Genomic DNA, 14,741 nt, shown 5'->3' with positions numbered 1-14,741 from the left:
GTTCAGAAGAAATATTAGCACGCATGACAGTGTCGCTAAGGTTTTAAAAGCAGAGTACTTGTCATGCAACTAACTTAGTATATTTTAGGTGATTCTATGATCTAACTACTAGCAGAGAACAAATAGATCTACCTTCTGCTGTTCTGCTGTCTTCTGTAGTCTTTTCTGACCATTAAAGTCGATTCTAATGACCTTTTAAAGCCTGACAACGCTACCATTTCACTACAAATTGCATGTTTATTTAACAGCAACACTCAGACCTGGATGTTTCTTGACCCAGCCAATTAACATTAGCAACAGCGGAAAGATGGGATTGCTGAGGTGTGGAAATATGGAATATTCTCATAAGTAGTCTCTCACTATGTCTTTTCAGTTATAATGAAAGGCAAAATTAAGGGTTATTTTATTATTTTGGGTCAATGTTCTTTATTCATCTTGCAGGGATCTCCACTGAGCTTTTAAACCTCCTCTTAAGTCAATAAATAAATAAACAGATAACAGATGCAACTTGGTCTAATATAATGTATGTTATGTATTTTTTTTAAAGTGTGACTTAAATGCCAAAATGTCAAAAGTGCCAACCTTTCAGAAAAAATAAGTACAAAGGTACAAACCCGTAAGGCAGGGTTGAAAAATGCTTTTAATTCAGGCGTGTTTGATTAGAGTTGGAGCTGAACATTGCTGGACAGTGGATGGCAAGGAGCAGGACTTGGGCACCCCTTCCATAAGTTATAACTTTGTACTTTATTTACCCCTAATGCTACATATTAGTACCTTACCACCCCACTGAGAGATTAATTTATGAGGAGAAAATGATTTAAGAATTCATGTCACAACATTAGTCAGGCCTATCTTTTTCAGAAGAACAAATATTTGCCGCATGTCTTGTAACAACACTAGAAAAAAATGTAAAGGTTTGTTTGTGGGTAGGACAGATCAACGTTTTTAAACGGCTCACTCTTCATTTCCTGTTCTCACAGCAGCGGAGGAGACGGGAGCAGCTGTTGGAGCTCTGGACATGACCAGATGAATCATCAGCATGGTGTCAACCTCACTCACTCCGCTTTCCATCCCTCCATGTCTCCAGCCAATCTCTCGTCCAGCATCCGTCCGTGTGTCTGATCCCACTTCCCCCCTCCTGCTGATTCCAGTCTATTTATATGAACTATTTTCAGGAGACACTTTTCCCTAATTTCCTTCTTGCGTCTGTTTTTTCCTCAGCTCCAGACTGGTGAGGAATTACTTTGTCAATCCCTGTGTGGCGAAGCTTTCCCAGCAGGCTCAACGGCTAAGGCCGATTGATTTTGGAAAGGAGCGAGTGCTGCGCGTTGCATCTAGACATCACCAAATTAATCATTCACGTTAATGGGATGCGCCGGGCGGCTTTTGTTTGGGGAGCATCAAAGCCGGGTCGCTGGGCTTTGGCTATCGCTAAAAATATGAGCAGGACAGAAAGTGAATAAACTGTCATGTTTTATACTGACAGATTATTGTGCACACTTCAGTGCCAGTTCAGTCTCTTCTTCATGAATAAAACGATGTGCGTCTGCTGAGTATTATAATTGTGGTCACTTGCATCTGTGCCGTCCTCGAAATCCTCTCCCCATCACATTTACATGAATAAACATGTAAAATCTTGCATCAAAACATATTCCATTCAGCCTAATGAGCCTGTTATGGTCTCTATTGGCTTTTATAATACCAAGTACGGAAGCCAGAACAAAGCAAACAGCTATTGCATGTTTATTTAAATCCCATAGCTAATTAAAGATAAAACAATGTGCCCCTGTGTAGCTGTCAAGTCAAAATACGTATGACAGTTCGCCGTTTCTTCAACTAATGTCCACTTCTGACTCTGTGGAAAATATAAAACATTTCACAATGAAATCAATTACAACTAACCATTTTTTTTTTTGCATTGTGACATATAGGCTATCTGGGTTGCTGATTGTAAGACAGGTGTGGGGGTTTAGGAAGACTAAACTCGCATACGGTAAATCTTCATGGGAAGATCAAGCTCTAAAGATCATTAAAAAATGAATAGAACCAACACACGAAAAAAAAAACAAGCGACAACATGAAGTAGATTAGGGTTATTAACTAAAACTAAAATAATGAAAAACATTTCTTTCATTTGAAATAAACACCACGATTTACTAAAATAACAACAAACAATACGATTGATGCTTTCAGAAAAAAAGCGATTTAATTTCGAACAGTGTATATGCATGTATCCAATCATTTGCAACGTAAATTTCCATTTCACGATTGTTAGAGACGTTGCCTATAGACTGTAAATGATAAACGGCGACATATCTTACTGATTTGTCTGGGGGTAAAGGGTAGTTTTAAGGTAACCTTCTTATAACAAAAAGAACATTTTATAATAAAAATAAACTTCTTTGGCCATAATTGAAGATACATCACGTGATATGAAAATACAGACTTTATTTTACGTCGGCTTAAGTTTATTAAACAAGCATCTTGTGTTCTCTGAAACTGCATAACGCCAAACCCCCATCCCGGAGCCAGCAGATCTGATGTGTCTGGAGAGCACTATTGAATTTTACATGGCCTGTAGACCAGCCATAGTTTTTATTACCACAGATCCCACTAAACACAATGACCTTAAACGCATCTCACTGTGCTCCAGTGCTGCATGCAGCATTACATAATTCCATTAAACCCACAGCCAGTGGAGGTCTCATTGACGCTCTCTGGACCCTTTCTCTACACCATCAAATTTGATGGTCAGCAGTCTATTCTCTACCCATTAGATCTGTCGCTCTGTGACATTGATATTCACCCTCTCTTCATAACAGATATAGGGCACACACAGTGTCATCCATAGGACAAAGTTAAAAGTCTTACATAAGAGACCAAGGGGTTTTATCAGCAACAAGCTGGAAAGAGAGGTCATGTGTGGATAATGCTATGATGGAACAACAGAATCATGGACATAAATATTATGGGTAAAATACGGTCAAATGAGCATTGTAGATATTTTATCTGCATATCTCTAGTGTTCTGCTTTGACCTATAAAAACAGAAAGCTGCACAGATGAAAGATGAAATGGCAACAAAACATTACAGTCTGAAAACAGCGTAAATGAGGTGCACGAAGGACACATCTGACAATCAATGCCCTCTTTTATAGCTTAAAACAAAGGGACAAATGTTAATGGTGATACATTTTTAACTACAGTCATGGATGAAAATGCTGCTAATTTACAATTTTACTCTAGAAAGAAACTTTTGTCTTGCAGCTGATTTAAATTATTTTCTATTCACTTCATGCCTTAATAAACGGTGGCCATAATAGCGGTCACCCTTTTTCCTAATAGTGTCCTGGTATGTTCTAAATTGCCTAAAATATCTTGGTTTTTACTTTCCCTTTATCCTTGCTGAAGGTAATGTAACTTGCGTCCAGAATCTACAAAGAACTGTAAATACAATGCAAATAAATGTACATATAATGCATTAGGAAAGAAGACATCGTGTCAGTAGGAAAACAACGTCTGGTCAATTTAGGCAGCTTAAACATTCTCTTAAGCATTTTTTCATTTTGAATAGAAATGAGTGCTGACTGTGTTCTAATATGTTCTGTGATATGTTTCATAGATGTTTTATATGAATGAGTACACTTTAACAGACTTGTGCTTGAATTAAATATGCTTATTCAGATCTTAAAAGTTACAAACGTTTAAAATGTTTCAGAAAAAGTATAAGATCTACTGCCATCTACTGCCACACATTTCTAATTGCAATAAAAGTCACAATAAACAAGTATTTTTGTTTGTTTGTGTTTTTCTTTTTTTTGCTGAATTCTCACTGACAATTGTTTACAAAGAAACAGAAAATAGCAACAAAAAAAAAACTATGACAACAACACAAAATATAAAACGTGATTTCACGTCAAGATAGATACAATGCTTTTGTTTCTAGACAAATATAAAGAACATTATAATTCCGCTTGGAAAAAATAGTCCTGTATTTCATACATTTTACAAACTATTTTGAACCACAAATATGATTACATGTCATCAGGTTCAGTTGCACATCCAAAATTGTTCATGAGGTAAAAGAAACTGTTCAGTAAATGCATTACGTGTGAAGCAAAACACTAAAAGTACAACCCCTTGTTTTGAGATCTGCATGTTCTGTTTAACCAGTGTTACATATTTTACGTTAATATCAGAGCACAAAGAGTATTTTGTACTTAGCACAACCGGCAATCATGTAGACATACCATGCTAAACACAGTAATCTGGTTCAAGTGTAGCTTTTTAGTGCCTAAGATGTTAAAAAGATGATTTTAGGCTAACACTCACTCCAGCCTGGCCCTGCCTATCACGTACCTGTACAGCAATATATTCACCGTTATACTGTCAAGACATGACCTCGCTTCTGCAGGCGATCCTCCTATGACCGATGGGAACGTCTTAGAAGTGCGTGCTGTATTCCTGACTAGGCTTGTGTGTAGCGGATGATCTCACTCAAGTCATAGCCGGTCACTGCAAAGGCGTAGCCGTCACCGTCACAGAACTTGGCTCCACAGATCTGTGTATCAGTCACACACTCATTGTACATGTGCTCAATCTAAAGGGAAGAGAAAAATGTGGGAGTATAATTAAAATCGGCTGAACACACAAAATGCTTTGCAACGAATGTTCATTCGATTAAATTACTAATGCTGTTTTAGTGCATGCATTCCACCAATCAAAACTTTAGGGTTAGTAAGATCTTTAATATTCTTGAAAGTCTTCAAGTAAATTATTATATATTTTTTACAAATATATTTTTAATAAATCAGGACTAATATTTATGTTATGGCAAAGCTGAAATTACCACCATTACTCCAGTGTTTAGAGTAAAATGATCCTTCGGAAATCACTCTAATATGCTGAACAACTGCTCAAGAAAATTTATTATCATCAGTGTTTAATCATTTTGCTGCTTAATACTCGCATAGAAACAGATACTTTTTTAAGGATTCTTCAAACAAAGCAACTAATAAATAGCATTTACTTGAATTAAAAACAACGATAACTGTGTTTGCTGTAACTTTTGAACAATTTAATTCTTCATGCTGAGTAATGTATTCAATTCAATTCTTTAAAAAAAAATCTGACTGACCACAGACTTTTGAACCATAGTGTACTGTGTTTGTCTGTGAGTGGCTTTACCTCCACGCTATTAGTCTCTGGAGTCAAGCTCAGATGCCACACTCTAACCCAGGAGTCTTCTGCTGCAGAGATCAGCTTTTTCATTGAAAAAAAGGAAAACAATATCAGTATAGGAAAGTTTGCCAAAATAGATAAATCATAATAAAAAAAGTAACATTTATAAGAAATGTTCATCTTAATATATATGCCTATTTGCGTTTCTACTTATAATGCACATATGTATAGCCGTGCGACATAGAGACTGTATACATAATTCTTCTCTCACCAGTCCAGTGAAGGGAGCGATGTCCAGTGAGTAGATCCAGCGTGCATGAGCGTTGACCTCTGCATGCAGTATACCTGTGACCCCTTCATACAGACGAATCTGTCCTGTCCCATAGCCGGCGATGACTGTGCCCTTCCAGAGTTTTACCGAAGAACAACTCGTGCTGAGAGACAGTAATAATTTACATTTTATATCTATGATGTATTGACATAAATATAGTGGGCCTCTTTCATGAAACACAAACACATGCACATGAGTTTTTGTCTAAGTCGTTTATAAAAAAGACACTCTGATGTGAATTTTCAGATTAATGAAAACGTTTAGGAAAACTTTTACCACTGCATTTTGATAAAACATTCCATAATGATATATAATCCCTAAATTAAATCAATTATCCTAGGTAGGTGTAAAATAAATGACACTGCTAAAAAAAAAAAAAAAAAGACATTCATTTTTTTTATTATATTTTAGAACACTATTATTTTGAGCACCAGCATCAGTCTGCAAGCTCAACATTTTAATTAAAACATTTTTGTTAGGAATATGGCCATTTACCATGTAATATGTTGGAGTCAAATCTGAGAGGTGAATCCAATTAATCACATAAAATTACGTCGTAGTTTAGGCAAATAAAATTTTAAGGACCAACTCATGTGAAAATTTTCAGAATATACAAATATATTTGCTAAATATTTCATTTTATGAATGAAACCCATTGTCTCTTGTATAGTGAGTGTTAATTCCCAACATACTCAAAACCAGGGATCTTGTTGAGCAGTTGAAAATCTTCTCCTGATTTCCACACACAGAGGAGGCCAGAGTCATCAGCACTAACTAAATCAGCAATGCACTCCTAAAAAAGAAATCTATTATATATTAAAACGCATGCCACCAGTAACTTAAACCAACAGAAGAAAACAAAACAAACAAAAAAGCTATAAACAGTGTTTGCTTTATGATTTAGAAAAATAACACTTATGAAAGTTATGAAATATGAAAATGACTAAGTTAATACCAGACTGCCTGAGCACTCAGAGGCCATGTCTGTGATTGCTTCTTTATGTTCTTCCAAAACCTCAGACAGGGTGATGTTACTGCCTTTATTGGGAACGTCAAAGACTAGCACTGAGCCAGATGAGACCCCTGAAGAAAGTGTGAAGAACTGAAAAGGGCACTTTTAGGGCACATGCTAAGCTAATATGTAAGTTGATTAGAACACTACCCTAAATAGCCGCCGCTGACAGATGAAGCTACTCACCCACACAAATATATTTTTCCCGCACCGCTGCAATTCCTCGTGCAAACACTGCCTTCGCTGGAACATTTGAACAGATAATGTCAGACATAAACACAGGTTGTGACCTATTTCCCCACAGTTCCCAGATCAAGAATGAACACATTTACGCAGAAGTGTGCACTGACCAGTAGGGGTCTCTGGTGTGTCCAGTGCATGCCAATAGACCATAATTGATCCATCTGATTCATACATCTGTTGAACAAACACAGTGCAAGTCATGTATATTGGGGAAATAAACTATTTGATTAGTCTGGCATAACACTTCACCCACCTGGATCCCCTTCTGAGATGTGAGAACAAGGAGATCTCTTGAAGGCAGGACACACCAGGCTGCCTGTGAGAAAAAAAAAGAGTCAGATTGACAGTAGTTAGACACTGTAGGCAAAACCTCTTTATTAAGTCTCAAATGGGACTTTGGTCTTACCTGCATGATAAGCGAGGAGCTGGTGGCCACGTTGCCCTCCTTAGACTGCAGCTGTCGGTGGGAATAGTTCAGTCCGTCCCAGGATGCGCTGACCATGTTTACGACGTTTGCATGGACCACCGTGAAATAGGTGAGACACCGCGGCGCGATGCGCAGGACGCTCAGGTTGTTGTAGAGCGCCGACGCGCTGCTCTTTATCTGAATGCTTTTCTCTTTGTGGTACATTTTCGCCATTTTTAGAAGAGCGCCGCTTGTTTACTTTATCAACTAGAGACGGCGTTTCTGAAACACAAGGCAGTTGTGAAGGAAATCAGTTGTGAAGAGTTTCCTCAGGCAGTGAATTCAAGGCTGTTCAAACTAACAGTTGCGTGGCGCTGCGTTAAATCGGATTGTAGCATGTCCAGATGGATGGTCTATCGAAAAGAAGACGTAAAATATGAAATACTGCTTCTTTTCCAAAAACAACACTGACATTCAATCAACCTCAACAATTATAATATGTATTATACCATGTAACTGGGAGCGATGCATACATATATAAATGTAAGCAGCTAAGTTACCAACCCTGAATAAAAGCAGCTGATAGGTTCTCCTGTTAATCCTCTTCGTTTCAGACTAAATAACGTTACTGAAATAAATGTCTCCAAATATGAAGATGACATACGCCGTTTCTGTTATTAGACCAAACAACGGCAGATAATTGGTATTATGGATATAGGCTAATTGTAGTAAGCAAGCTTTCACCGTCTCGCGTCTCTTGCATCCATAGTGACGGAGAAAACGTGTGTAGAACGTCACAGAATCTGCGGTGGACGGAGTGACGCAAAGGTCTGAGTGTCTCAAGCGTTTTACAAACTGAAGTATCCACAGCACCACACGGCGACACTGTATTACATGTTTTTTAATGCATTTTTAAAAGGAATATTCTTCTTTGTTTTTGTTTTTTTCTTTATGTAGGTTTGTTTGTTTGGTATGGCTATGGTTCTATACAGTGTGTTTGAATAAATTTATATATATATAACTTAAAATACAAATAATGAGATAAATCTTAGAGTTGCAAATCGCACGAGACGAGAGTTTTTTGTTGTTGTTTTGCTGTCATACTATAGGACACTTTGATACATCAATTATCCATATATACCAGCCCTATATTTAGGCTATATTGGCTTCATTATGAGATTTGTATATAGATTTATATATTTCATATGTGTGTGCGTGTATGTGTTAAATCCAGGCAAGAGTCTTAATATCTAATTTTGAGATATCAAGCTTCAAAGGTTGATTTCAAACATTAATTTCACTATAGTTTGAATCTTTGACATGACCGTACTCAGTCAATAAAGATATCAAGGTTACACTTTCACAGAATGTTCTTTACCTTATGAAGGGTGATTTTATGTAGAAAACAGTAAATGACAAAAAAGACTAGTTTTTTGGGGGGCTCCATGCACTGTGCAATTTTCAAAATCATCCAATTTCATGTCAAGAACACAAAAAACTCTGACATTTGGGAAAAATGGGCGAAAAGACTGCTATTAATATCAATCAAATATTATTAACTAAAATCTTGATCCAGTCTTTAAGCAGTTTATGCAAAGTAATAAATGTATGGAATTAAAGTAATAAATGTATGCCATTCTTTACCAAAATATGTAGGTTTGCACAGGCAAAACTGCTAGGGCACAGCCTGAAAGAAGTCAGGACAGACACACTGTACTCCAAATGACAGCTGGTCTCCAGAGACACACAATAACCTGCAACACTTTCTTCACATTGAATGCCCTTGGCAAAAGGTTCTTCATAGAAAAGTCACCATGGTTAGAACTGTGAATAAGCCAAAGCTCCTATCTTTAGGCAGAAGACATTTTGCTGGCCCGTGGCAGTGTCTTTCAGTATGCTGGATGTTTACATGTACAATTCCTTTGTGCTATGGAAGGAAATAAACATTTCTTGGATTCAAGCGAAGGAGGTTTTTCTAGATAAGCTTGAGAGCACTGCTTAACCCTCAGTCTGGCACAGTTACTGAAGGCTGACCATTAAGATGATTGCCATCAAATGGGTTCAGTCGATCAAATCTATTGTTTTTGACACACTGGTTCCCTTGCAAACATAAACACTTGGCTGTGAAATTAAAAATCAAGAGGTTTAATTTAGATATGATTTGAATGAGATAATGCGATAATATGATATGGGGAGGATTTAGAATAAATGCATAGAATTTGTTGTCAAACTCCTTGTGAAATCTTGTGAAATGGCACAACTATAGGCCTATGGAAAACAGAAAGAACTGATGCCAAGTAGGACTTAAAAATGTATTTACCAGTTAATCATGAAATAAAGACAATATTCTAGAGTCCTGATTTGACTTTTGCAGTGCTATGGCAAACAAGAAGCTGCCTGTAACCCTCCTACATAATACAGATTTCAAAATCCCTTTTTGTTAGCAGTCCGTGGGAGGCACAAAGTTTCCTCCTGAAAGACTTGAGAAAAATTTTGTTTAGTCCCCTCACTGAAAAGTAAAACACAAATATAAAATATAAAATTTCCTTGAATAAAAAAAAGAATGGTTTAAAAAGCTTAAAAGCAGTAAAACAATCAGGCAAAGGCGAGCAAATGCAAAAAAGAAAGGTATCATGTAAAAATAACACAATAACCACATTGTAAACCGTTTAGCCGTTTAGCACAATGTATATATGTGTATTTGTAGAAAGCAATGGAAAATGAATGACTTTGAGCGCAAGAGGCCTGTCAGAGAATTCAAAGATGTATGTAGGCTTGTGAAAGTATTATGGACCCTATTATGTAAAGAGCTGGGCATCAGGGGGAGAGAGGCAGAGGGCAGGATGGGGTCCAGGCAATCTTTTGTTTACCATGTAAAAACCAAAAACCTTAACTTCTGAAATTCAGATTAATTAAAAAAATCATTTAGGCAAGATGGCATACAGCATACTCTAAATAGCAGTAGCCTAGTATCAGTAGATCTACTTCTCACACAATTGTTGTAGTATAATTTAAAGTTAATTTCTACTCTAGAGTTCTACTGTGTCCTCAGTTTGATGTGATATTCTAATAGCCTATATCACATCTTTCAACTGAAACTGCATGGCAGTTTTTAGGTTGCCATACTTATATCGAGATCTAACTTATCTGTGTTAAAGTGTCCTTTCAGTTATCATTCCCAGTGTAAAAAAAAATCATCAACTAATAAACTTATTAAGTAACAAAATGATAGCAAATCAACTTCAGGTTGAGCAGAGGACTAAATTTATTTTCTTTTCAAAATTTGACAGTGACTATTGCTAGTCTGGAAAAGTAGCATTTTTTTCAGCATTATTTTAAACGTCCGGCACCATAGAAACACAGCTAGGGGAAAACATGCCTTAAGTCTTTTCGTTCGTGCTCCCATTCTCTTCAGGGCCCGATTCCGTCCACACCAACTTAGAAACAACATAGCAACGAGAACAGAAGCTCTGTCATCTCAGCTTGAATGGAATGCACTTCAAATTGTTGAACCACATAAAATGATCTTCCTCTTTCTACATCTGTAGATTACAGTCCAGATTTATTTTCCATGAATGTTTATGCTGAAAATAAACGTCCATTACATTAATACTTTTATATAACGTGCGCAATTGGTTGTTGTTGTTTCCCCCCTCTTAGTTAACTTACAATTTTACTGCCTTAACCCCAAAATAGCCGAACAGTAAATTGCCTTTCATAGTCTCTTGTTAATTAGTATTCTGCACTCACTCTTTGAACATTTTCTCTTCATGCGCCATAAATTTCCAGTCTTCTCTCGAGTGAGAATCGGTCGTGCTGCATGGTCCGCTCTCTATCGGGTGGATCAACATTGTTCTTCACTCTCTGCCTTGCTTTCGGGGAATAGCATGCGTGCTGGGACATAATACTTCATTCGCCGTCTTTATCAGAACAGATCATAACCTGTAAATTAAACATTTCTTATGATTAGTGTTATTGTTGTGCGACGGCACTCGCAGTGATGGATGTCTTTTGGAGAGGATACTGCACTTTTGTTCTCACAACACTTCTTTTTCAAGGTAAAGAACGTGTAATATCGGTAGCTATTATATTAAATAACAAAAATATCTTTATTTGAATGCGTACACTCGTAGAACTAATTGTGTTTGTCGATAAACAATGTTGTCACGAATTAGCTTACTATTTGTCACACAGGCTATTCGCTAGCTTGGCTGTATTATAGGAACTTCGAACCTGTCTTATTTCATACTTTAAGGTTTTAAAACGGTTATGCTCCTGATGGTTACTAAACAGATAATGGGATGAGATACGAGTTTTTTTTTATTCATATGTATAATGTAATTGCTAAACTGAGGAGAGTCTTATTTAAGTATAGCCTTGTAGACTTGTTTTCTTTTTATGCTTCTGCCTGTGAAGTTCTTCGTGTAGAGCTAGCAGCAAATGTATGTGTGAATTTTGATGTACAGTATGATTAAATGTTTTTCATCACACACTGTTTATGTTTGAAGTATTTTTTGCTACCTATAATTATAACACCTAGTATTATAAGATATGGTAATCTCTCATTATCTTTGTAGAAGTTACAGGAGTCCTGTTAAGGAATGAAGAGATGAGAAAGTGTGTACAGGTAAATGAGGGTCAGGTCAGCAGCAGGTTAACCCTGCAAGACTGCAGAGCGGATTTGGATCTACAAGAGTGGAGCTGGAACCCCGAGACACGCTCCATCAGCAACCCACAGACAGGAGGGTGTTTAACTGCTCCTCAGATCCAGGAGCACGAGAGTGTTTGGCTGCAGCCTTGCGGCTCTGAGCAGGAGGATCGCGAAGGCCAGGCCTGGAGCTGCTCTAAAAAGGGTCTCCTGACATTACACGGAAAGGGTCTGTACCTGAGCGTGCGTCACGATTCCTCCAAGGTCTTCCTTTCCAAAGATCGGGGGAAAAGCAGCAAGTGGAGGACTCTGGCTAATCAAACGGTATGCGAGGAGACAGACAGCACACATCACAGCCAGAATGTGTTACAAGATTCTCAGCAGACACTTTCAACTGGACCACGAATCATCACACAAATTCGCTATTGGCATCGTAAGAGAAGTAGATTAGAAGTTCTTTATTAATGATGGGTCTGTGTTTTATGTGTTGGTCTGCCATCCCATCATCGTGATTAATAACGTCTCATCTACTTCTTTAGTTAAAACCGATGAGCACCTGATATTATTTCTGTCATCAGCCCATATAATCTCCTGTTTATTTTTCATGCTCATCTTGTCATATTCATTTGTACCAGGGTTCCCACAGTACTGTAAAACTTGGAAATATCTAAATATAACGTAAGGTCTTAGTAACATGTAACTCAGGAAACCTTTACCTGGCACAGATTACTATTATGATACTAATCTGATATCTGACATAAGAATAATCCTTTCTAGCAATTTTTGTAAAATTTTAAAATACTATCAAAAACGGTGGGAGTTCTGTTTACTATGTCTGTTCTGCTTTTGATAATCTCAGCGATATATTGAATGGTTGTATCTTTATCATTTCTGTATTTATATATAGTTTTTTCTTTTTTTTACACAAGCTGGAAATAATGACCAGACCTCCAAATTAAAGTCCACCGAAACAACACAGACTCCAGAGGCATCAGATAAACCTCAAAGTAGCGTAGAACCGGGTGGGCCTTCTGTTAATGTGTTTACACCAGACTACGGTAAATATGGGAAGAGCTCTAAAAACAAAATTGATTTATTAAATCAGTCAGGAAATATGGTATAAGCAAACAAATGTTTCGTTGTGAACACACACGGATCCTGAAATAGTTCATCTGATATATGTCCACATGAGGGCAACAGAGTAGAGGAAACCTAAACACGGTGCCATATCTTTGGTGATTAGCCACAGAAACAGTTATACATTGAATAATGACAAAGAAAAAGTAAAAAATGTAATTGATACACAAAATAAGAATATTAGTTTGTGATATTCTGCTGTGTTTAACAACAGGAACAGGTTGGAAAATGACAATGTTGCTTCTGAGCAGTTTGGCCTTGTTACTTGGGCTTGTGATCCTCACTCTTAACATCTACCAGAACAGGTAAGATATTTCTCAGGCTTTCATTTTATGAATGTAAATGCAGACACAATGAACTTGCTCATTGCAGATTTCATAACAAGCAATGACCCAGTAACATGGTTTTCCCTCTGTATGAGTCACTGATAAATTGTTTGTCTTCATGCACAGGAGGAAGAAGACTGTGGTGGTGCTGAAATCCTTCACTCCGACAGGAGAGGCCAGTCTGCCAGGGTCTCCGGTGCCTAGTGAGAGAGCACCTCTAACCCGACACCCTATGAAAACTGCTCAGTCTCCCTCCATCCAACGAGGCGAGATCCTTGTCGAATGGAAAGATGGAACAGTCACCCCACTGTTTGAAACATATCTAACTGACTAAGTGTTGTCTTATAGAAGAAGTGGCTTTGAGGAGCTTGCGTACTATTCCCAAGCAAACTGAAGGTGGCTAATATTTTTTTTTTAAATAACAACCGTTGTCCAGGGAATCACTGCCAGTTCCGTGATTATTGCCAATTTCCGTGTATTTATTTATTAGGTAAGCAGCTGTGGGATAAAGTTATTAAAAGAAAATAAAGATACAATTACACAGTCATTATGACAACTTTAGCCCCAGCATATTGATCCGAACCCAGAAGTCTCCGTCTTCTTGCTGTTATCTTTAACATATCTAACATCTTATAATCGCAGACATCTGTTAGGTTTACATAATGCCATCCCTCTGTTGAATTTTGAAAAACTGATGTTGGGTTCTGATCAAAGACAATATTCTGTACTTTGCCAAAAAGACATAAGGTTACGTCAGGTCAAATACAGATCAAACCTAACTAAAGATATATTGTATAATTAACAACGAATGCTTATGTAAGCTGTATGTATGTGCATGTAAAATAGAGAAATAGGAATGTTCTTTAATGGAAAACGATAATACTTTCAGAATATGCCTCTAAAACTGATTCAGTGTTGATGGAAGCCTGAAAGACTTTAAAACAAGTGTTGTGTTTATCAGTAGATTATTCTTGAATTGCATAAGCCTACATCTGCAATTGTTTTTATATCCTGCATACAGCTGTCTTGCTAGTGCGATTAGGAATTAGCTTCAAATATATGAAAACGGTTTCTAGAAAAAACAAATGTATTAACTATCACATGTAATATAGTAATATTTAATGTTTCCAATAAAGTATTGTTGACATGCAGACTTTGTTTCAACTTGCAGAGGGGTGGAGGGACACCTCCTTAACTGTTTTGCCAGATTTATAATCAGCAAGCTAACTTTACCTGTTTCTTTTGACGTACTGCTTTGTAACACTCTTCAGCAGGGGAAGAGATGAAAAACATGTCAGTGCATGCTATTAGGGTGTAAAGCAGACATAGTTTGAGTGGGAGAGAGTGAATGTGCAGTTGACATGCAGCCACTGAAATCAAAGCCAGAAGAACAATATGCTAATGCAGTTTCTCACTTCTTCACAAACAAAACACACACAACTGTACAATATTTGATTA

The 14,741-nt window shown here is 37.2% G+C and overlaps 2 protein-coding genes across 4 annotated transcripts; one reads left to right on the top strand and one right to left on the bottom strand.

The window, feature by feature from the left end:
- Positions 1–2,428: 2,428 nt before the first annotated feature.
- On the bottom strand, positions 2,429–8,040 carry wdr54 (WD repeat domain 54). 2 transcript variants are annotated; one of them, XM_043240546.1, is made up of 11 exons: positions 7,737–8,040; positions 7,535–7,585; positions 7,173–7,454; positions 7,020–7,082; positions 6,874–6,940; positions 6,710–6,766; positions 6,467–6,594; positions 6,204–6,304; positions 5,452–5,614; positions 5,187–5,261; positions 2,429–4,599 (listed from the first exon to the last, which is right to left on the bottom strand). In XM_043240546.1, the coding sequence occupies exons 3-11, from the start codon at positions 7,404–7,406 to the stop codon at positions 4,468–4,470; spliced, it is 1,020 nt and encodes a 339-aa protein (XP_043096481.1). In that variant the 5' UTR covers positions 7,407–7,454; positions 7,535–7,585; positions 7,737–8,040; the 3' UTR covers positions 2,429–4,467. The 2 variants fall into 2 exon arrangements, with proteins under 2 accessions (XP_043096481.1, XP_043096480.1); XM_043240545.1 differs by lacking the exon at positions 7,535–7,585 and having other exon boundaries at positions 7,737–8,037.
- Positions 7,191–14,434, top strand: si:dkey-245n4.2. 2 transcript variants are annotated; one of them, XM_043240549.1, is made up of 5 exons: positions 7,191–7,302; positions 11,750–12,253; positions 12,750–12,878; positions 13,172–13,262; positions 13,410–14,434. In XM_043240549.1, exons 1-5 carry the CDS (start codon positions 7,284–7,286, stop codon positions 13,615–13,617), a joined length of 951 nt encoding a protein of 316 aa, XP_043096484.1. In that variant the 5' UTR covers positions 7,191–7,283; the 3' UTR covers positions 13,618–14,434. The 2 variants fall into 2 exon arrangements, with proteins under 2 accessions (XP_043096484.1, XP_043096482.1); XM_043240547.1 differs by lacking the exon at positions 7,191–7,302 and adding an exon at positions 10,680–11,230.
- Positions 14,435–14,741: the final 307 nt, after the last annotated feature.

This window comes from Puntigrus tetrazona, chromosome 5, assembly GCF_018831695.1.
Source record: "Puntigrus tetrazona isolate hp1 chromosome 5, ASM1883169v1, whole genome shotgun sequence".
NCBI lineage: Eukaryota > Metazoa > Chordata > Actinopteri > Cypriniformes > Cyprinidae > Puntigrus > Puntigrus tetrazona.
The sequence above is the reverse complement of the archived record's forward strand: the minus strand, read 5'-3'. Positions and strand labels throughout refer to the sequence as shown.

What these genes read in the sequence shown, in the direction of transcription:
- wdr54 (XM_043240546.1), bottom strand. Translation starts at nt 7,406, where the DNA reads ATGGCGAAAATGTACCACAAAGAGAAAAGCATTCAGATAAAGAGCAGC. An exon ending in CTGAGTGCTCAGGCAGTCTG is followed by an intron (nt 6,305 to 6,466) that starts GTATTAACTTAG and finishes TTTCTTTTTTAG; the next exon opens with GAGTGCATTGCTGATTTAGT. An exon ending in AACAAGATCCCTGGTTTTGA is followed by an intron (nt 5,615 to 6,203) that starts GTATGTTGGGAA and finishes ACTGTCTCTCAG; the next exon opens with CACGAGTTGTTCTTCGGTAA.
- si:dkey-245n4.2 (XM_043240547.1), top strand. Translation starts at nt 11,173, where the DNA reads ATGGATGTCTTTTGGAGAGGATACTGCACTTTTGTTCTCACAACACTT. An exon ending in CACAACACTTCTTTTTCAAG is followed by an intron (nt 11,231 to 11,749) that starts GTAAAGAACGTG and finishes TTATCTTTGTAG; the next exon opens with AAGTTACAGGAGTCCTGTTA. An exon ending in CTTAACATCTACCAGAACAG is followed by an intron (nt 13,263 to 13,409) that starts GTAAGATATTTC and finishes CTTCATGCACAG; the next exon opens with GAGGAAGAAGACTGTGGTGG.